Consider the following 21,571-nt stretch of genomic DNA (forward strand, 5'->3'; position numbering starts at 1 on the left):
TGACATTTCTTTTGACCTCTGGTTTCATTTACAAAGACCAAAGAAAACAAAGTCCAAACAACCAAAAGCCAAAATGTAATTGTGAGCTCAAATGAAAACTGAGCCGGCGTTATTGACATCTCGGTGAATAATCTCATGGATTTGGTTGATTCTTATTTCCTTTATTTCTTTTATCTGTTAGTAGAAAGGTGTTGGTTTGTATTAAAATAAAGATTCGGAAGTTTCTTTTTTTCCGGCTTAGACTATGGCGTCAGCATAGCTGTACTTTTTCAGCGTCAAATTTGGCCAAGTAAATAGAGAGAGAGAAATTACAGGTAAGGTAAAAAAGCTGCTGGAAAAGGAAAAGGCAAACAATCTGAAAGGTGCTTTATCCCTTGAAAGCTTATTAAAAATGTTAAATCACTGTTATACGTTAAAAACACATAAGCTACTCTCAGTCGACGTATGAAGTATATTGGATTTAAAGATTCGTTTCTCACGTCGGTATTTGTCATCGAGACTGCGTTTACAACGCGATAACGTTAGGCTATACGTTGAAGTTCCATCATCGATAAATTCATTAGGCTATTGCGGCAAGGTGCGCTTTGTAGTGTTTGTACAAAATAACTGTAGCCCTTCAATTTTATTGAGGCTCAGATGCAGTATAATGTGTTTTATTTAACATAAAAGTTAAGTTTAGGCGATGCCAATTAATGAGCAAAAATCTGTCTGATGCAATTTGTAACAAGTCAGACTAATTTCGGAACCAAAATGAGTCGGATTACAGAGTTCAATGCGTCGGACTTTCTAACAAGTTGGAATACTGAAGATTACATTGGTAATGGAAATTATGCAGCTGTCAGAAGATGTTACCACAAAGAGCTGGGTAAAGTCGTTGCAAAGATTTTTAAGGTCACCGAATCAGACAACCAACTCAGCAGCGGCTCACTTTAGTAAGTTGGTTTTGTTGCTATTTCTTCCGAAACAATATTACATTAATACAAGCAGCTGCTGTATTTACAGCTGCCCCACATCACAAGTGACCTACCCATCATTTAAAAACTGTTTGAGTAAACACAATACAATTAAAACAGCATTTTGTAGAAAGCAAACATTTATTCAGTTGGTTACGCGCAATTGTTTTCGAAAGGTCATACAGCTAATATAACCAACCCTGTCTCGCACAAGTCGCAATGTTTACACGACTAGTTTCGGTTCTTTCAAAAATATGGTTCTGCAAAGTTTGACAAATACTATAAAAATCGTTTCCCTTCAGTGGTAACAAAACATCAAGCTCTAAAATGAATTAATAGCATACATTCTAAATTACCTACGTTTTGTTTAAATTATAAAGTCTGCACACTCCCAACTTTAGCAGAGAGGCAGAAATCCTGCGACGTTTGGAGCACTCCAACATTGTGACGTTCCATGGAGTAACAAAATGGGCCCAAGGCAAAGCCATCTTGATGGAGTCAATGGATGAAGGCAACCTTGAGGACTTATTAATGGTCCGGCGCAATCTAGAAATTTCCTGGGCATTGCGTCTTAAAGTCAACACAGAAGTTGCGGCCGGGCTTCGTTACCTCCATCATGATAATCATAGCAAAGTTTACGTTCACGGCGATTTAAAGCCCCAGAATGTCCTTCTGACAAAAGACTTTGAGGCAAAAATTGCAGATTTTGGTTCTACAAATATAGCCGTGGCTGTTGGGGCAACAAGCATTTCGTTGGAATTACCCGATAGCAAACAATGCACAGAGTTTTATGCGGATCCCGAATTTTTAAATGATCCTGGAAAACCAAGAACACCTTCCGAGGACGTGTACAGGTTAGCCACAAAGCTTTAAACGTCACGTGCTCTCCATGAAAGCCATCTGAAAGCAAATATTTTACTTTGAAGAAGTTTCTGTATGTGTGCTAAGCTTAACTTTTACGGTGTTAGAGAATTTAATTTTATGAATTTGTTATAGCTCGAATATAAATCGACTTTCCATGTGCTTATAGTTTCGGCTTGATTGGTTACGAGATCATCACGAGAGAATATGTGTTTTCATCTTCCAATCCTCCTCAACCCAATCCAAACATTATCATCGAACTCATAAAACGTAAAGGACTAAAGCCGGATCCAAAGTTTGTTGAAAGGATGGCGGAGTCAGTTGCACAAGGAGAAGATAAAGAGATTTTTAATGTGCTGAAATCGGTCATGGAAGACTGCTGGGTGAAGCGACCGGATATAAATGAAAGTAAGACAAGTCCCGTCAATAAGAACTTAGGATATTAGTTTACTGTTCAACCATATACTTTAATTTACTTATAACATATTGTGTCTGTCTCTGTTTTATTGTTGCTTTCAAATTTCATTAATGAAAAATAATTAATTTTTGTAACAAATTTAATTTTACGTATAGTTGGCTCATAATGGAAAAATCTTTTGCAGTTTTCGAATACTTGGCAGAGAAATACAAACAAATGGACACCAGCAAAATTTCTGCCGATGTGGAAGCACTAAAAATGACAAGACTCGACCCAGACGCAGAAACATCAACCGAAAAGGAATATTTGACCAAGTGTCAAAGAGTCCCATTGGTTGAATTCTATCATCCATTCAACAGTATTCAACCTCCTCCGATAAGTGATACTGATACACTGTATGGTAAGATTGTTTTGATATCATTAGAATGCAGTTTTAATAAAAATGCATTCAACTTTTTAAGGTTAACTGAGATATGGTGTAAGCACTAACATAAGATTTTTCTTTTAATTTTAACCAGCTGCATTATGCAGTAGATACCTCACGTCTAAGATTAATTTGTTAGATCTTCATGAGGTTATTTTAACCCACGTTCAAGCAACAGAAGTGTCGTTAGCGAATGAAGACTTCAAAACCGCGGAAACAGAACTCGAAAAACTTCTATCTGTAAGCATTAATCGTGAGTTGGAGCCCAGGTTTCATGAGTTGCGTCGCCGTATATACTTAAAATTGCAAAGTTCATTTACAAACAGTCAAATGCTCAAGTTTTTGCTCCTCTAATGATGTGGACAATAGAATTTTTTGGACATTTTTCGAATCCTGATGAAAAACTGGAAAAGCTGCGGGGCTGTGGCCATGTGATTTTTGAAGTCGCATATTCAATGTGGGATAGTGAACATCGAAGTGATATCGAACATCATATTTTGCCACTACTGAAAGTATTACTTCAAAAAGTAGAAGCAGAAACAAAAGGTGGCAGAAAGCAGAGATACTACGCAATAAGTTGGTGCAAGTATTTCATTGGTTGGTGTCATCAGCGCCTTGGCAGCTACAGACAAGCTGAAGCGTTTGCTAAATCAGCCATTGCTTTAATGGAAGAAATCTATGTTAACCAGGCTACACGGTATGCTTTAGTGAGTTACTGCTATTGTCTGCAGAGTCAAGCCAGAGAAAGGCTTTGTGATGATAGCAATGCAAAAAGACTACGTGAGAAAACCAAAAGAGCTTTGCAAGAAGTTGATGGCGTACCAGACATTGAAAAAAAAGAGTGCTTGGCTTGTATGAAAAATAAAAACCGTCGGTGTAAGCTCTTCGTTTGTCAGTGAAAAACTGATACTGAGTTTGGTGAAAATCAAGCCTAACCTTAATCTATACTTGTTTGTAAGACTGATCTTACTGTTATGTTTAACGGTAATATCAATTTATCAAGAACATATTTTTTTTTCATAATTAATGAAACTATAAACTTAGGTACTTCGACTGTTTCTTATTCATATTTCCATAAATGACAATATCCCTCATGACATTATTCCGATAGTTCAGATTGCTACAAAAATCCCAATCTTATGCGATTGCTTATCACTGAAAATATGAATGTAATCATTTTATCAGTCGGGATTTTGTCATCGCTAAAATTGCTTTTTGAGAAAGAGGATGGATCCTGCTGTATAGGATGCTCATAGAATTTTTCCAGATAAAGTGTCCATTTCAAAATTTCGTTCTTTTTTGGTTTACTTCTTCTGAAATGACATCCACTGTCAGTACGTTCATGTAGTCTGTCTGATGATTCAGCATTTTTGTTAATCATTTGAACCTGAACTATGCATGAATATCGATTCAGCTTGCTACAGCTTGTAAAGTGGGTGCTATTTTTTCGCTTGGTAAAATGCCATATCACAATAGTGACTTTGTTTAGTATTATAAAAGCATGTTTATTAGATTGTTTTCTTATCTTCACTCTTTCTTGTATTATTACCCTCCTTTTATTTTGCATGAATTTTTTTCTTTTTTGTATGAAAGGCGCCTTGCGTGGTCAATTTCAGCGGCGATAAGGTTAATCGAGTCTTATATACTCGTACATTAAAATTTATGCCATCTAAAGACGACAAACTTCGATATATTTTCATCTACTTTAATAATTTTTCGGCAGCAATTCCATCGCTTGATTTTTATTTTAAAATTTGCATTATATTGCAATAAAAATCCGGCCTACAGTATAAGTGAGTTTTTTTGTTATGTAAGTATAAGTTTCTAAATGAAAACCGACGAAAGTCTCTGCAGTGTTCGAGTCATAGACAGGTTCGAGTGCACCTTACTACAAACAAAAGTCACAATATGTTACATGGTGGTTAAATCTGAACTGTTTATCACTAAAAGAACGTTTATATAGCATGATACTAATTATATGCCTATATAAACGTTTAAAAGCCAAAAAATAGGTTAACCAACTTATTGCCAAATCTGACCTCATATTTGATGTATATACAGCCTGGGGTGCGTACTTCAAGCTTAAAATTGCAAAGCAGCCTAATTATGATTCCCCATGGAGGGCAGAACTTGAGTAATGAGCATATTGAATTCATGAATGTAATATCGGCCTCATATGGTAGAATTAGAATGATTGTTAGCAGGGCCGGTCTTAGCAATCGCGGTCTGCCAGCAACAGTCATTCTATGGCATTTTTTATGGCACTTCAAAGAAAATATAGGCCTATACTAAAACAACGCACTGGAATCAACATATTTTTTACTTTTGAAACTTTTAATTTTTAACTTGTAGCCTTTATCAATATAAATATCTAACCCTGAATAATGAAAATATCTGTATATCAAAATTATTAAATCGAAATAAAAACTAAATAAAATAAGGCTTCACTTGCTACGCTATACGAACGTGATAGCTGTAGGCCTACACAAAAATATATAAACTTCACAGCCTCATTAACAGCGTACAGTGACCCGGTCAATAGAATATTTTGATTTAAACGACTCCACGGCTCACAACGATTTTAATTCTTTGCAGCATGGTTAGCAGTTTTTAAGCGTAGCGAAATGGTAAAAGACAAACGATTTAAAACAAGCCAATAGCCTACAGCAACATAAATACCAGATTTAGCTTACAATGCAACGTCACCTGTATCTAAATTTTGGTATTTAGTAGCTATATATTAATATGATGAAATGCATTACACTTAATAAGCAACAAACCATATCAGTGTATACATTCTGACATGCCTTATTTAGTATATGTCTAAAAATAATTAGCACTTTTATGCTTTGAGATTCACGTAAAAAAGCCTCCAAAATAAATTGTGCTCTTAGATTTATTACTTGTAGTAGGTTAAATTAAATGCAATCATTTTTCTCCGCCGAATTGCAACGACCGCGATTGAATATTGTGTTGATGTATAGCTGAAAAGAGTTGATTTCTTACGTCACTATGCAGCGATGTTGGTTTCGACCGGTCTGTGCTTAAAATTGATTTATCCAGGGCATGAAATCGCAAATTTTAACCAGTATGACCTAATGTTTGTGAAAAACTGAACCAAAACCAGGTCCTATAACGTGTGTAACTTGCTTTATACCCAAGCCGATTCTAGAAATTTCTTTCTAATTTAACAAAAAAACTGTACGGAATTGAAAATTTCTCCGAGTTAACCATTCAGTCAATGTTGTAAAATTACTGTAAAGTTTTTGAACTGATGTCAGCAAGCCCATTCCATGTATCACGATTAATGATAAGTCGAATTGAAGATAAATGTTTACAAATCAAAGCGTTTGATAAATTGTATGATTTTGGTTCGTTCTGGACCAGCACTCATTAAAAATATTTACGTTAAGAAATCTTTAAAGATTTGATCGTTAGTTAACGCAACTGCGTCCCTTCGTATGGTCTAAACCAGAGGTTCCCAACCGCGGCTCTTAGAGCCGCATGCGGCTCCAAGCTAGCCTTCCTGCGGCTCTCATTGACCCCTGAAAATCCAACAAAAAATATAAAAAATATATTTATAATAATTAGGGCGATTATTTCTTGACTTGTCAAAAAAAGTCAAAACTTATAGCGTTAGGTCAAAATTTTTACAAAGTCAAAATTGTTTACAAACTTCATTGTCATGGGGTTGTAGAGGTTGCACTGTCAGTGAACTTTTCATTTTACACATTGTAGCCTACTTTATTCTGTTTTGAATGGCCCATTGTCTACTTATAGTGAATCATAAACGATTAATGGAATTAATTAGGTTGATATGGTGTGACGGTCAACACACCACGAAACGTGTAAAATTTCTAGTAGGTGCTATAAAACAGACTGAGAAAAGCAGTTATTGCCGCTATAAAACCATGATAGGATAACCAGCCATTTGCATAGGTTTTAGTATATTCAGCCAAAAATTATGTAAGATCAGCCTTCAAAAAAAAAACACGTACTCTTCAGCAGGAGAATCGGGCCTTTCAAAGCGCTTGGGAAGAAAAGTATTTTCAAATTGAGGTAGACAACAAAGCACATTGCCTTCTATGTCCTGCGGTGATAAGTAGTGTAAAGTCTTTTAACATTGAGAGGCACTACAAAACTCATTCTTCAAAATATGATTGCTACCAAGGAGAATCAAGGAAAAGAAAGTTGGAATCTCTTAAGTCGGCATGGAATAAGCAAACAAATATGTTCAAGGTTAGTAATGAATCTGGATGTATTACCAAAACATCATACAAGTTGAGCTATCTACTTGCTCGCAATTTGAAACCATATTCGGATGGTGAAATTATGAAGCAGGCGATAGTTACGTTTGCAACAGATTGCTGTTCAAGTGCCATACAACAAAAGGCAAAAAAGTTGCAGCTGAGTAATACTACAGTAACTCGGCGCATTGAATGTATATCAAACGACCAACACGATCAGCTTCTTGAGAAATCAAAAAATTTTGTATACTACTCTTTTGCACTTGACAGCTCAAAAGACTTCACTGACACAGAGCAATTAGCCGTGTTTATTAGGGGAGTTATGCCGGATTTTACGATTTATGAAGAATATCTCACTTTGCGTTCTCTCCACGGCACAACTAAAGGAACAGATATTTTTCGTGAATTTCATGCTACTCTTGAAGAAGCACATTTGGACTCAACAAAGTTGTTTGGAGTGGCAACGGATGGTTGCCCTTCCATGATTGGAGCAAATCGAGGACTTCAAGGGCTCATCAATAAATGGCGAGAGGAAGATCATCTTGCTCCTGTGACATGGCGTCATTGCATTTTACATCAAGAAAGTCTTGTTGCTAAGTCACTCAACATGTCTAATGTGATGGATGTGGTAACAACAACCGTAAACTGGATTAGAGTCAATGCACTTAACCATCGGAAGTTCAAAAAGTTTCTAGCAGATACTGACGCTGAGTATGGTGATCTAATCATGTTCACAGCTGTGCGATGGCTAAGCCGCGCTACATGTGTCAAAAGATTCTATGACCTTCTTCCTGAGATTAAAACGTTTGCTGAAGGAAAGATAGATATCCCTCAGCTTGGCGATAAAGTTTGGATTGCTGATTTGGCGTTTTTTGTTGATATCACTACACACCTTTCTACTCTAAATCGAACTCTACAAGGCAATAGCAAGTTTTGTCACAATTTGTACAGCACAGCAATTGCTTTTGTTTACAAGCTTTGTCTTTGGAAAACGCAGCTTGCAGGTGGTGTTACAATACATTTTCCAACGTTATCTGACCATCGAACCAATGGATGATTTGAAGCATACAGCAGACTTATCAGTAACTTGATTGATGAGTTCAACCGCCGCATTAACGGAATGAGTTTATTTTTGCCAATGATGAACATGTTTGAAAATCCTATTGCAGTTAATGTGGCCACAGCTCCTGATAGTTTTCAATTGGAGTTGCTGGACATGCAGTCAGATATCGAGCTCAAGCAATTATTTCGAAGTGAAGACCTACTTGAATTTTGGAGTCGAGTTCCAGAGGGAAAGTATCCCAACTTGAAAACCAATGCGCAGAAATACGCCTCTGTATTCGGATCAACTTACGTATGTGAAGCACTTTTCAGCAAAATGATCAGAATCAAAAATAAATATCGCAGTCGGTTGACCGATGACCACCTCAAGCAGCTACTGCATACTGCATCCTCTGCAATTACGCCTCGCTTTGACAAACTTGTTAAAGCCCAAAGCCAATGCCAAGTTGGACATTAAATTGTATTGTGTTATTTTTCTTGTTTGTGTTGCTATTCGTTGGTACATGCTTTAAAATTTTCGATATAATTACTTGAGTGTTTTCATGCGGCTCCATACGTACTCTGAAGTTTGAAATTCGGCCCCAACACCAAAAAAGGTTGGGAACCACTGGTCTAAACGAATTTCTTTTTATCAAATCATTTCAGTCGTTGAAATATTCGAAGATGCCGAAATCAACAGAAACTCATTACTTGAATAATCTCACACTTTGCATATGGGCTACAATGCGTAGCTTGAAAGACCTTTCGGCAACTTCGCGTCACTGAATAAAGAATAAACTTTCCAACTTTCTTTCCTTATATAATGGAGTGGCCAGTCAATTCATTTCAGGTTAATTCAGCTCTTTTAATCTGAGTTGACTAAAATCACAACTCTCCGGTTTAAATTTCGCCTCCTAACATGAATACTTAAAGTTATAGGAGTTGGAACAATCACATAGAATTTAGGCAAAATTTAATCGGAAACAATATAAAGATATACTGTATTTGTATGAACACTGAAAATGTATTAGTATATGAAAATATACACAAAGTAGCCTACCTAAAAACTGTTTCAAATATATATATAGCAGGCTGGAAATCGCGTGAAGTGCGAAACTAAATCAAGACAACTCGAAACCGGTGTTGTTGGCGATGGCTTGCTTCAGTTTCTCTTTGAGAATCTCCTTGTTCGGATAGTTGGGCAGTTTGAGCAGGTTAAAACAGGTTGATGCGGTCGGCAGACGATGGGGATGCTGCTGGGACCTTCGGGATTTCGACGACGACAAACGGAAGAAACCGCGCAAGACCGTTGCCATGGTATCGCCGGTGTCTTCGTCGTCGGGGACTTCCACGCATCTATCGAGCAAGATTAAGACTTTGTTTAAGTCATTAAGGGATATGATCTCGTGCATTTAGATGCTGCATTAATTGTGGTGGTTTTTGTAAAATACTCGGTTGAAATTTGAAATCATTACTAAGAGTTGTTTATCATTACACACAGTCCTTGCAGGTAACATCTAAATAGTCCCGAAACCTGATGGAAAATTGTGGCTGCAAATGTGCAAATCCAAGAAGAGGTGGACGGGAGCAGGATGTGACAAACTTGAGGAATCCAGCTCTGTCTTGGGCTGTGTAATCCCGCTCTAAGATATCCCACAACCAACGAACGACGCGATGCGACGAATGAAACCCGCCGTAGTAAACCACGTGACGCCTGGACATCAAGAAGTGCTCAAGTTCAACAACCGAATTAATCCTACCATGAAAACAGATTAATCAAGGAACTAACTTCAAATCAGTCAAGTCCAGGTCGATGTTGTCGCCAGAGATTAAACGCTGTAATTCGGGAGCTGAGAACATGGTTGTCCATGAGTGGGAAATAATGGATCGGAATCCGCTGACGAATGCGCGAGTTTGCTGCCGGATTTGGGTGTGTAAGCGGTAATGGGCAAGGGTGTGAATGTACATTATCCTAAACAAGATGGATTATGTCCAGGGAAACTAATAATACCATGAGGATGCCAATTAAAAAAAAACTTGAAAGGTTAGGTACAATCATATCAATTCAAACAATTACGCATGCAATCTCAATAACAACTTATTTCGTCAATTTATTACAATTTCAGTGAATACTAAAAATTATAATTTTACCGTTAGAAATTTTTCTTTTTCGAAAAAGAATATAACAAATTTTGGTTAGCCTACCTGTTTTCGTTTGTTACTGCGATAGCAGAACCTCCTGGCACAAGGTCATGGCTTTCCACCTTTCCCATGGCGTCTTCCTCGTAGGTAAAGCTCAAGCCAAGATCAGATATGTCGCCTTCATAACGTTTGATCCACGTCAAGTTTTTGTAAAACTCAGAATCAAGCGAAGGCAGTTCATCAATAGGACTACGAGAAGGTACAAGTATCGATGATGTGCAAAGACATATCTGATCTAATTTTTGTTTTCATGTGCTTTATTTTTAAGCTCATGATAAAAAATTAGTTTCTTCTACATCGTACGCTTAAATTGACATTTTTCTTGGATATAATGCAACGCAATACGTCGTTAACTGTAAGAATTTTTAAGTCCAAAATTAGTCCGAACTCCGAAAAAAAGACAAAAATACGTTTGCGTAGGTCCGTAGGATATGACCAATCTAACGTCCACTGAAAATTCTTTACCGTTATCGGTAATAAAAAACTTTTAAACAAAGAAACTGAAATCCTACAAGCAGGCTACCAGATAAAAACTGCAAAACACTGCTAGCTATTACCTGTATAGCTTGGTGTGTTGTTGTGAAAGCAGATTTCTCAGAAAGAAATTAGCAAAAGGGATATCAAGCACAATTCCCTCATAAACGGCTTTCCCTAACATACGTCCTATAAACGCAAACAGATCCAAATGATCATCCTGAAGATGAGAGAGAGGAGATGGATAGAGTTTGCTCTCTTCTCCGGAAGTTACCTAAAGATGCACAACTTTGGAGTTTTTGTCTGGGTAAATACTGTTGTTATGGGTTTCTTTCAATCGGATTACCTTAAACAAGTTCATGTCGGGGTTGAAGACTTTCGTTATGATTTCTTCCAAGAATTCCTTAAAAACTCCATCCTGGTCAATACCAGCTTCATCGAGTCCGAGATCATTGACAAATTTAACTCTAATAACGCCCTATATCAAAAATAGTGATTTATGAAAGTTTAGCTTCATGGGAAGTCGCACGATTATGAAGATGTGATGTTATTAATTAAGAATAATGGATGAGCGAATTATATATCTTTTTATATACTTTGAAGCAGATCAAATAAAATTCAAAAACAGTAAAATTTAAAGTCAAAAGTGCACTTGCCTTCATGGAAGCAGGACTCAAAGTTTTTAGTTGAGTGTATCCATCATCCACCAATCTGCTCCTGTGCACACGAATATGAGCAGAAATGTCCTCGTCTGTTATACCTATTAGGTAGAAAGCAGGATTTAAAAGTTGGGTTGGTTTTAAAACATAATCATGTATTTTCATAACTTCAGTCTTTTTCCCTACCTATGGAGGCACGGTCAGCACTTATAAAAGACCGAAACAAAATTACTCTTTCTTTATGTGGTAAAACAAAGGGGATCTTCTCCACAACAAGTTTGGCACGTGGCTGGGATTTCTCCACTTCACCACGTATCGTGCTTGGCTTGATATCTCTATGATAGAAAAGACAAAGAAAAGATAAAACAAGAATTTATTACTTCATAGGAAGAAATCTAAGATAGGAGTGGATGTAATAAGTTTCTCACTTGCATAGCCAGTGATTTTGAGGTGTAAATGACCTTCTTGCATCACGATCATACAACATCATAAGTAAGGTGTGTGCAGAATCAAACACATAATACATTGAACTTTGCGGATCTAATCATTGGGAAAGACATATCATAGATATTAAAAAGTATGATTTGGATAAAAATACACATGAGAAAGAAGTTTATTAATCTCAACCCAATCCAACCCGTCTGAAGAATGTACACAGAAACAGAAACAGTAATTGTACTGTAAATGGGTAATACCTAAAGCAATACCTTTTACAATTCTACTCCATATGGCTTTAAAAACAAATTGCTTCAAGAAAGCAGATATAGTAACCAGCTCTTCCAAATGGAATGGAATCTGTTGCTCGTAAAACTCAATATCATCTAAAATCCTAGTACCAATATCTCAATATTAAACAAAAATACTAAAAAATGGAGAAATGTAAAACAAATGTACATCACACACGGACACAAATATTATAATTTGAAATGTTTAATTGTGATACATATTTCCTTTTAATCTAATACCATAACTTAACAGTTAGCAGAGCATGTTCAATTATGAACTAGTTACACTTACGAAAGTATGTGTGCAGTCATGTCGCAAAACAGAGTAAAAACAGCGAAGTAAGGCTCAGCAATATCAGGAGGCAATGTCAATGATGACAAAAATAATTGCAGTCCACCGGATGGACCGATCTCACATATAAACCTCCACATGCGACAGAGGACTTCATCCATAAAAGTGAGACCTTGTTAAAAAAAAACTTACCTTACTACGACACCTTTTATGAATTCAAACATAGTAAAATACAACTTTATGTGTCATTAATCATTACTGTCACAATGGACTTCATATTTTGTGCAAAATAGGCAGTTCAGCAAAGCATTTTGCTCATCAAGATTTCTATACCTGTAAGCATTTCTAACGCTAACTGCTTAGTGACAATTGTTAGTGCTCTCCGATAAAGCAGACACCCGCAACAAGTGTTTTTCACTTCGGCATACTCTAGTTTTCTTCCACCGGTGGGCAGCATACTCATCTGTGGACGGGAAGATGCTATCCTCTTTAAATACGCATTAAACTTGTCTGCCACTGCAAGAAAAAACTACTTTTCAATTAAAGATAAAAAATAAATGTCATTACTACTTGACTTACTGTCAGCAATTTAGCACCACTCAATTTTTTGACTGTACTTGATGTGTGGCGTTTCATGTATATATTATACTCAATTAAAAACTTCCATTAAGCTTGTAGAATATTACACAGGTTCAGTTATGTACATTTTGTCTTGCTTTTGGTTTTCGTTGAGATTTGTTCTGCCTGAGCTGGTAAAGATGTTTCATCGTGAAGCGGTTTTAGAGTAAGGACGTCATGAAATACAACTTTCACAAATGAAGGTTCCCACAAAAACTGAAGTTGTTTTCTAACAAACTGCATCGCCTCAGTGTGCCTATTATAAATTGATGTAATTGATGATGTAATATATCAGTCAACTACTCACTACTCATTTAACTTATAAACTCACTCAGTCGCATTTCCTGAAAAATACCCCAAAACTGGGTGCCATGTTGAAATATTCATTGACTGTCCAGCTGTGTTTTTGCACAAAAACTTAAGTAACTGATTCAGTAAAGCCTGGAAAATAAAAACCAACATGACACAAATGTTTGCAAATGCAACTTATACTCAATTATCAGCAATAACTGCACACAAATATAGAAAAACTAAATAAAGATACTTTTCCAACATCACACAAATGCCTGATCATCGAAAATTCAGGAAAAAGCAACGCAATTCAAAATGGCATTGTTCAATTGAACTTACCACTGATTCTGCTCTTTTTTGCCTAGTCGTTTCAATGTCTGCGACCAACAGTTGCACCAAGTTCGCTACAACGCATAAGACATCAATGACATTCCTGGATGATGAGCAACTTGTTATTACGCCATGTCTTTGGCATGCTCCCTCCACATGGAAGAGTGCTATGAGGTGAGATATTAGGCAACTCTCGTGCAGAAAAGCTACACACTGCAAAAAACATGAAAGTATTTATTCATCTTGATCAGAATGATATGGTGCAATCCAAAGTCAACAAACATATGCATGTAGATAGCTTATTCATGTTTGCCACTACACTTGCTATGTATCATACAAAAAGAAATTTAATCAGACCTGTGGAAGCTTCTTTGTGAGGTGCCATATTAACGCTGGTACTGTTAACATACTCGACATGAAGCCAGTTAAACTTTCATCAGAAAAATTGCTTGCAGTTATCACTCTGCAAAAGACATGTAAAAGTAGAGGAACATAGCAATTACAAAAATGCAGTTGGTAAAAGGCTTTTTAAAGAAGAAGGTCCAATATTATTAAAATATCTGCTGACTGCTGCACACTCTTTGAATATCTTACCTAATGGTAAAAACTATGCAGGCAGATATCAAACCACTGTCCATCGTTGTGATTCGCTTGTTCAATAACGATCCAATTACACATAGACAACCTTGTTTGAAAAGCTCAGATGAAATACTGGTGCATACTTGCGATAATACAGGCAATAGAGCCGACTGTTTCTAAAAAGCACATCACAAAGAAGAAAATACATATACAGGTATATATATATATTTTATAAATACATAGAGTTTCAGAGACCACAGTTATTAACGAAGAGTCTTCGAACAGCAAAAAATAGTTTTGTACCCAATTACAGTCGAATCCACTTAATTCGGACACCGGATAACCCGGACAACCGCTTTATTCGGCCAAAATGCTCGGGGACGGAACAAAAGTAAAAATTGAATGTAAAAAACTCCCGTTAATTCGGACAATTCTCCGCTTAATTCGGACACGGGTTGGCAATTCCTATCGTTAGGTTATGAGTTTATGACACAATAAACAGTACTTCGTTCGTTTTAACACAAGATGCAATTGCATTATGAGTGATCATGGTGAAACAATGACGATCCATGCAGTAACAATCGACAATAAACTCATATAAGGCCGCGCCAATTTCATAGTCGCTTTTACTTCGGTACAATTGCGTCCATCTTGTAGAACAGAATGGTACAGCAAAGTTTAGCAGAAAAATTGAAATTGCTCACTAAAGTAAACAAAGACGTTTTATGCGATCAGTGCCAATTACTGCAGTATAGCCCAGCTGCAATTCATTTATTACGCAACAGTACAGTATTTGTTTGCGTTGTCTGCCTTTACGCATGACCATGAAACGAACAATTGATTTTCCGCTTAATTCGGACAAAGCCATTTCTCCGCTTAATTCGGCCAAATGTGAGCGGAACCAAAGTGTCCGAATTAAGCGGAGTCGACTGTACGTTACAAGATGTCGACCCTTCGTGTCACACATCCTATGCACACTCTAAACCACAGCTCAAAAACATCAGACAAAGTGGTCCGACTACCTCTAAAACATTTATTCCTAAGCACTTCAACAAATTCCTGATAGCGAAAGCTTTTCCTACAGTCAAATAACCAATTCTTCCATTATAAAAAGCTTTGGTTTGTTACATAAAAAGATTAAAAAAACAAACAAACCTTCATAACTTTCCAATTGCTGACATCAGTAAATAAAACCAACATTTTCAAGTATGGGGAAAGTAACAGATTATCACTTGACTTCTTTAATTAGATTAAAAAAATTAATTATTAATATAAGTAAATACCACATTCATTACACTTTTGCATCAAAGCAAATTTCACCTGCGTTTGATCAAGAGTTTTGCAGCATTCCCACAAAATAAGTTTTATTTGCTCTATCCAAGGTAAAACAAGTTGTTTGTGAATGCAGAGAGCAACATACGAATACTGCCATATTCCAAAAAGTATACAATAATCATTAAGTTAATCTTTTGAATTATTATAAATATATTATCATTTTTGGTACCATATTTATGTAAAGCTGGACAAAAGCGTAGTAAAAATGTACTTTAAAGCTGATACAGCACCCTAAATTACTTATTAATAAAATTAGCGGCTAGTAACAAAAATAAATAAATCCAACACACAAGCTGGCAGGAGAACTAAATTAAACACAACCTAGCAAAACTGTGAAACATGACAACAAAGTGAATATATACTATTGCAATGTAATCTTTTTTTTAAATCTTTAATTTAAGCTTACCTTTAATGAAGATTCACTCTCTGTATTATAAACCAGATATTTGCACAGCTCCAAAAATCTCTCTCTATCTCTCTTGTAATTATAAATGAAGAGGAATTGTTTCACAATTTTAAATATTTTCTCCCCAGACACTTTCTTGACCTGCTTAACCTGTGGCAGATTTTGGCTTTGCATGGCATTTTTGAACTTGTCATAGTTTTCTTGAATCCCATTATTAAGAGCAGTTGGCGGAGATATAGGTCTTGCATTTGTTTCGACTTGTTCAATTGTGTTTTGGTTGTTCGTTGTCAGTGTTTCATTTTTTGCAGCAACTTCCGCAGAGTTTGATTTTGCTATTGATAGATTGCTATAAGCTCCAGTTAATTTGTTGATCCCAAATGATGCAAACCGCCATTCTTCTGTAGACATCTGCTTTGTGTGGGCTGGTATATAATCAGTAGCTGAAGCACTGCCATCTGGTTTCTTGAAATTTGTTGAGTTTTGGTCTAAAGTTTAGTGTTACAGAATATGTTGATATATAGTAGATATGAAAGGCATGAATATTCATGCTTCAGTAACATACCCATGCTTCATAACATAAAATATTTTTATTCAATGACAATAATCAATTAATTAATGAATAAGACACGAAGAAAAATGCCTTTGGAATAACATTAAGAGTTCACACAAGTTTATTAACTATTGTGAAAGAATAAACACTAATATTGTTGCATTTTCAAACAGCATGTACCAGAAGTGTTGATTTGTTGTTTGGACTTTGTGTCCATAGCATCCCATCCCATTAAGCTATCTAATTCCTCTCGCCACCTTGTTGCTACAGCACATCTACAACGTCATTTAATCATATTGTAAACTGGCGTTTATAACATATAGTGGTCGTTGTCACTGCTTTAAACTCAGTGGTCGCCTTTTTTAAGAAAATTATTTGTAATTATATTCCGATCAAGTAAGCTAGGTTGCATTCTTATTGTATGAGAGGTATACAGGCTTTTAAAAATACGAATAATAATAAGGTATAAGTAGGTTAATGTGACTACCATGAAACCAGACCATTTTAGCCATAATATCGAAATAGCCATAACACCTAAACCATACCAGAAGTGGATGAAAACAAAAGGAACAGTGAAACATGTTTTGGCCATTTGTAGATAAGCTGCATGTTTATGTTATTTATACTAAGAACCTTAATCAACACCAATGTCACAAAAAATAAGACAATTGTCTGTGTTACAGAAAGTGGTCATAATAGCCAAAGCCTGGTCAAATTAAAAAAATTTATATGTAAAAAAACTGAGAGAGTACCGAATTGGCAAGTCCTAATTATATTATATATCATACTATTTTAAACAGCTTCTACTGTAGGCTACTAGTTTAACAAAAATATTATTTTATTATCAAATTTTTATCCAGCAAATTTGGAAAATGAAATAACTTTAATAAAGTCAAAAAACAAGCTTGAAAGATTAACCAGATTAAATTACATTTCTCAAAACAAAATTGATTTAAAAATTGGCAAAGCATATTTTATTGTTGTGTTGCTAACAGTTCACAAGTTTCACAAATTTAAATACCACGAGAATTAATGTGTATTTAGAGGCACCAGTTTCATAATATTTTTACGCATAATATTATTTTAAACAGTAAAACACATTTTATTTATGATGCATAAAGATAATACCTTGCAAAATACCCTCTTGCGTATGATTGAATTTTTATTGCTGCTAATTCTCTTTGACGCTGATGGGCTCTCTCCTCTCGTGCAATACGAGCCTTTTCCACTACTGATCCACCTTTTCCATAAGATGGTTCAGCAGTAAACATATTTTTCTTCAGTGCAGCAAATGCAGGAATCAATAAGCTACAATTTATAGTTACTCATGTCAGTGTTTGACTGGGATTTGGTACAACACTACTTTACAAAAGCCACAGTGAAGTTTAGAAAGACTATTGTCAATGATAGTCCAAATTGTATACGGAAAGCAAAAAAATTAGTACAGTAGAATCTGCTTAACAAATCCACAGCTAATCCATCCGAGTATTAAATCCAATTTGCTTTGGGATGAAATTTTTACATTGAAAAATAGCCGGTTAATAAATCCAAAATTCACTTTATAAATCCGTTTCATAATGATTTTTGTGAAAAAATTTAAGTAATGTCAACCGATTCAAAATGTAATACTGTACAGTATGTCAATCTCAATGAATCGAATGTTTTCAAACTGGGATTACAGTTTGTTGAGCTGTCAGTCTCATGTTGTGTAACACTACAGTATTACACTTTACCCGCGTTGCGTATTAGCGTGCTGCGTAACAATGCAGAATTGTCCCATATGACTGTGTTAGATATGAACGTTTTTGAAACGCGCCATTTTCATTTAACACAATGCGACGAAGTAGTGTAGTGGTGTATTATATTAAAATATGTTTGCTTCTTTTTGTATAGTATACTCATTTGTATTGTGACGGATAATATATCCAACGCTTATTAAATCCAAAATCGCTTAGGACGGAGATGGATTTATTAAGCGGATTTTACTGTATATACAACTTTACAATATTCTCTCTCTTGACTTTTATTTTATTAAATGAAATTATGCAAAATATTTTATTATATTTGCAAAATGTGTTTGGTTAATTCGTCGATTAATTCTTTGGTCGATCGCGGCAATTAAAACCTTTTTAACATGACAAAACATTTTTTCAAATTATGAAATAGTTTTTGCCTTAGCTATACCAATCTCCAATCATTCATGAAATCAAATATTTAAAAGCCCAACTTCTGTCTATTAAGTGTTGGTGAACCTTGTGTTTGTAGGTGCCATAAAACTTTCCAATACCATGCAGAACTATGGAAAACTAGTCAGTGAAAATCTTGCTTGTGGCTTTAAAAGTCACAACTAAGCCCTGTTGGACTGACTGTAAAGTATCGCAGTTCACGACGAGAAATCGTGCATGTAAAAACGCAAATTTTGATATGATGGCATACACTAAAGCCTCGAATGTTTGTTTATTTATTATACACTTAGCGTGAATGTCCTAAAGTCCGTTAAACCCCAAAATTTACAAAACCACTGGGGTTTAATCGAACCCAGTTTAAGAATCACTGTTTTCTAGGGATGTGCCACGCGGAAGATTATTCGGGTTCGTGCGAACCCGAATATCATGAAGGTCGACACGAACGAATCCCGAATCTATTCGTATTAGAACCAAACAATCAAATTTCATCGAAAAGTTGTCAAGTCTTGCTTGTAACATGACGTAATCGATAAGCAAGTCGCTTTCTTTCAAAAAAACAATGTTTAAAAAACGATTGAAAAAGCATAATTGTTAGGAAAACGACCTTCATTGTAAGTATTGCTGACTCTATTTTAGCTTCGTCGGGAAACTAGATCATCATTTTTTAACTAAGTCAGCAAATTTATAAGTAACATTGTATTCGGGTTCGGCATTGTTGGTATCCGTGTTCTCCCGAATCTTCTGCAAAGACGATATTCGGCGAATCTATTCGGGTTTAGGTTCGTATCGGCCCATTCCTACTGTTTTCAAGGTTTGCACAATTGCAGTCATCATACAATCTTCTGATCTTGAAGCCTTTTACTAGGCCTACGCTATATAGACTATGTTTTAAATGCTTTGATGTGGTATGGTATGATAATAATCTTTATCCTCAGACTGAGGAAAGTCTTTTTACTTTTTAGTATAAACTAGTATACTACAAACTTTGAAGTATATATATTTATAATAAGTACGGTAGATCGATTATAATGTGCTGTTTTTGTGCTGTCAAATAAATTTCCTTCTTAGATTTTTTGTTTTAATCTGCTTTCATGCAGGATTGTTTTGTTACAGACTTAGAAATACCAACAACATTTTCCATGGGTAGATATTATCTCTTGCAATGTGCATTTAGATTTTAGAGGTAACCTTACCAAAAATCCTTGTCGTTTGGGACGTCATTAATATCCTGGGAAATCCCCTCCCAAAGTCGAAGAAAATCAAAATGAACTTAGGGAATAAAGAAATAAATAAATGGGGGTTTCCAATCTTCTATCCTACATAGATCCAGTGGTGGGATTCAACCGGTTCGTGTGAACCGGTTTTTGGAATTTTAATGACCTCCGCGAACCGGTTGTTAACAAGCGTATGTATAGGCCTATGTGTATATTGGCCCCGGGTCAATATGACATGCGGCTAGTGAGAGAATCGGATGTTAAAATATTTGAATTCCACCACTGCATAGATCCCTATTACATCAATAGATTAGCGATACAAAATGTATTACAATAGACCTGTAATGAAATGATTGTTTATCGTTCCTTAGCCTGTAAGGACGACCACTTCAATTACAAAGTTTGTCTGTAGAATTGTTGTCCTCGATGATAAACGAGTCTCAGGTCGTTGTTTCGCTTTTCTTAATCTTAGAATTAATTGTACACCATGACAACTGTATAAACTGATTATATTGTTTCTTGTTTAAACGATTACATTAAATAAGACATTGGGACAGCTACATAATAAAGTCGACCACTTTCTAGGGTTAACTTAGTAGACTGTGACGCAATGAATAGCTATAAATGAAAGAATAACTCACGTCACGATTTATAACGATACACAGGAAGTCATGCATAGGCGACACGTAACGCAATGCTTTGCTTTGCCGATTTCCGTATTCTATGCGGCATTCGATTTGCAAGCAATTTTATATTATCATCACAGACCCTTTCCGAGTTACGGGAGCCATATTTTTGGGTGGCAAGATTTTTACGAGCGCCTATACTTAATAATGGAAATTGTCAACCCACTGTGATTCTTTTTTAAATTACAAGCGTTTGGATGTAACAGTTCGGATTGTATTTACTTTATTTATTGGCATTTACGCGCCGCAGATAACACGCAATTTCTTACGCATTTTACGTCGCATTCTTTGCTGACCACGTATCCAGACGTCATACCGAACAAGTCCAGTGTGTAGGATTGAAACCGCTGTAAAGTAAGAACTAGGCAACATATTTTCAAAATTTTTTCTTTATTGCGGAAAGGAATTCATATTCTGCTTAGCTGAGCGAAATCATTACAATTCGAAGCCCAGAACGCTTGTAATTTAAAAAAAGATTAAAGTGGGTCGACATTTTTTATTGTTAAGTATATGCGATCGAAACAATCTTGCAACCCAGAAAGGCAAACAGTTATAACTTGGAAAGGGTCTATCTATACTCTACAGTCTACATCAGTGGTTCCCAACCTTTTTTGGTGTCAGGGCCGAATTTCAAACTTCAGAGTACGTATGGAGCCGCATGAAAACACTCAAGTAATTAGAACGAAAATTTTAAAGCATGTACCAACGAATAGCAACACTAACAAGAAAAATAACACAAATCAATTTAATGTCCAACTTGACTCCAACTCCAACTGACAAGTCAAAAAATAATCGCCCGAATTATTATAAATAGATTTTTTATATTTTTGAGGGATTTTCAAGGGTCAATGAGAGCCGCAAGAAGGCTAGCTTGGAGCCGCGGTTGGGAATCACTGGTCTACATAGTACTTTCACAACAACAATCGCAAACCTTTAACCCTGGGTTGCTCAAATGGCGGACCGCGGTACAAATCCAAATCTTTTCGAAGATTGAAACTGTACTTTGATTGAAAGGTTTATAAAGATGTTTCAAAAACATTCTTAAAACAAAAAATTCAAAAACATCTACTGTAAGTTATT

The 21,571-nt window shown here is 35.8% G+C and overlaps 3 protein-coding genes across 9 annotated transcripts; 2 read left to right on the plus strand and 1 right to left on the minus strand.

Annotated features, from left to right (window-relative positions):
• The first annotated feature begins 454 nt into the window (after positions 1-454).
• Positions 455-4,407, plus strand: LOC143463428 (uncharacterized). 2 transcript variants are annotated; one of them, XM_076961893.1, is made up of 5 exons: positions 455-932; positions 1,355-1,807; positions 1,984-2,222; positions 2,417-2,632; positions 2,796-4,407. In XM_076961893.1, the coding sequence occupies exons 1-5, from the start codon at positions 712-714 to the stop codon at positions 3,008-3,010; spliced, it is 1,344 nt and encodes a 447-aa protein (XP_076818008.1). In that variant the 5' UTR covers positions 455-711; the 3' UTR covers positions 3,011-4,407. The 2 variants fall into 2 exon arrangements, with proteins under 2 accessions (XP_076818008.1, XP_076818009.1); XM_076961894.1 differs by having other exon boundaries at positions 462-932; positions 1,358-1,807; positions 2,796-4,405.
• Positions 4,408-6,812: 2,405 nt separating this feature from the next.
• Positions 6,813-8,422, plus strand: LOC143462220 (general transcription factor II-I repeat domain-containing protein 2-like). Its single transcript, XM_076960288.1, has 3 exons — positions 6,813-6,895; positions 7,174-7,907; positions 8,073-8,422. The coding sequence occupies exons 1-3, from the start codon at positions 6,813-6,815 to the stop codon at positions 8,420-8,422; spliced, it is 1,167 nt and encodes a 388-aa protein (XP_076816403.1).
• A 478-nt stretch (positions 8,423-8,900) lies between these two features.
• LOC143462383 (ubiquitin-protein ligase E3B-like) lies at positions 8,901-20,555 on the minus strand. Of its 6 annotated transcripts, XM_076960522.1 has the most exons (25): positions 20,447-20,555; positions 20,145-20,272; positions 19,785-19,860; positions 17,534-17,713; positions 16,586-16,680; positions 15,856-16,340; positions 15,435-15,539; positions 15,270-15,353; positions 14,130-14,290; positions 13,893-13,998; positions 13,545-13,748; positions 13,246-13,355; positions 13,001-13,170; positions 12,630-12,812; positions 12,297-12,468; positions 11,987-12,108; positions 11,708-11,819; positions 11,466-11,614; positions 11,277-11,380; positions 10,967-11,098; positions 10,704-10,894; positions 10,150-10,335; positions 9,734-9,916; positions 9,479-9,658; positions 8,901-9,300 (listed from the first exon to the last, which is right to left on the minus strand). In XM_076960522.1, exons 4-25 carry the CDS (start codon positions 17,674-17,676, stop codon positions 9,066-9,068), a joined length of 3,612 nt encoding a protein of 1,203 aa, XP_076816637.1. In that variant the 5' UTR covers positions 17,677-17,713; positions 19,785-19,860; positions 20,145-20,272; positions 20,447-20,555; the 3' UTR covers positions 8,901-9,065. The 6 variants fall into 6 exon arrangements, with proteins under 6 accessions (XP_076816637.1, XP_076816639.1, XP_076816635.1 ...); XM_076960524.1 differs by lacking the exon at positions 20,447-20,555 and having other exon boundaries at positions 15,270-15,350; positions 20,145-20,437; XM_076960520.1 differs by lacking the exon at positions 20,447-20,555 and having other exon boundaries at positions 20,145-20,437.
• Positions 20,556-21,571: the final 1,016 nt, after the last annotated feature.

This window comes from Clavelina lepadiformis, chromosome 6 (assembly GCF_947623445.1).
Source record: "Clavelina lepadiformis chromosome 6, kaClaLepa1.1, whole genome shotgun sequence".
In the NCBI taxonomy this organism is placed as follows: domain Eukaryota; kingdom Metazoa; phylum Chordata; class Ascidiacea; order Aplousobranchia; family Clavelinidae; genus Clavelina; species Clavelina lepadiformis.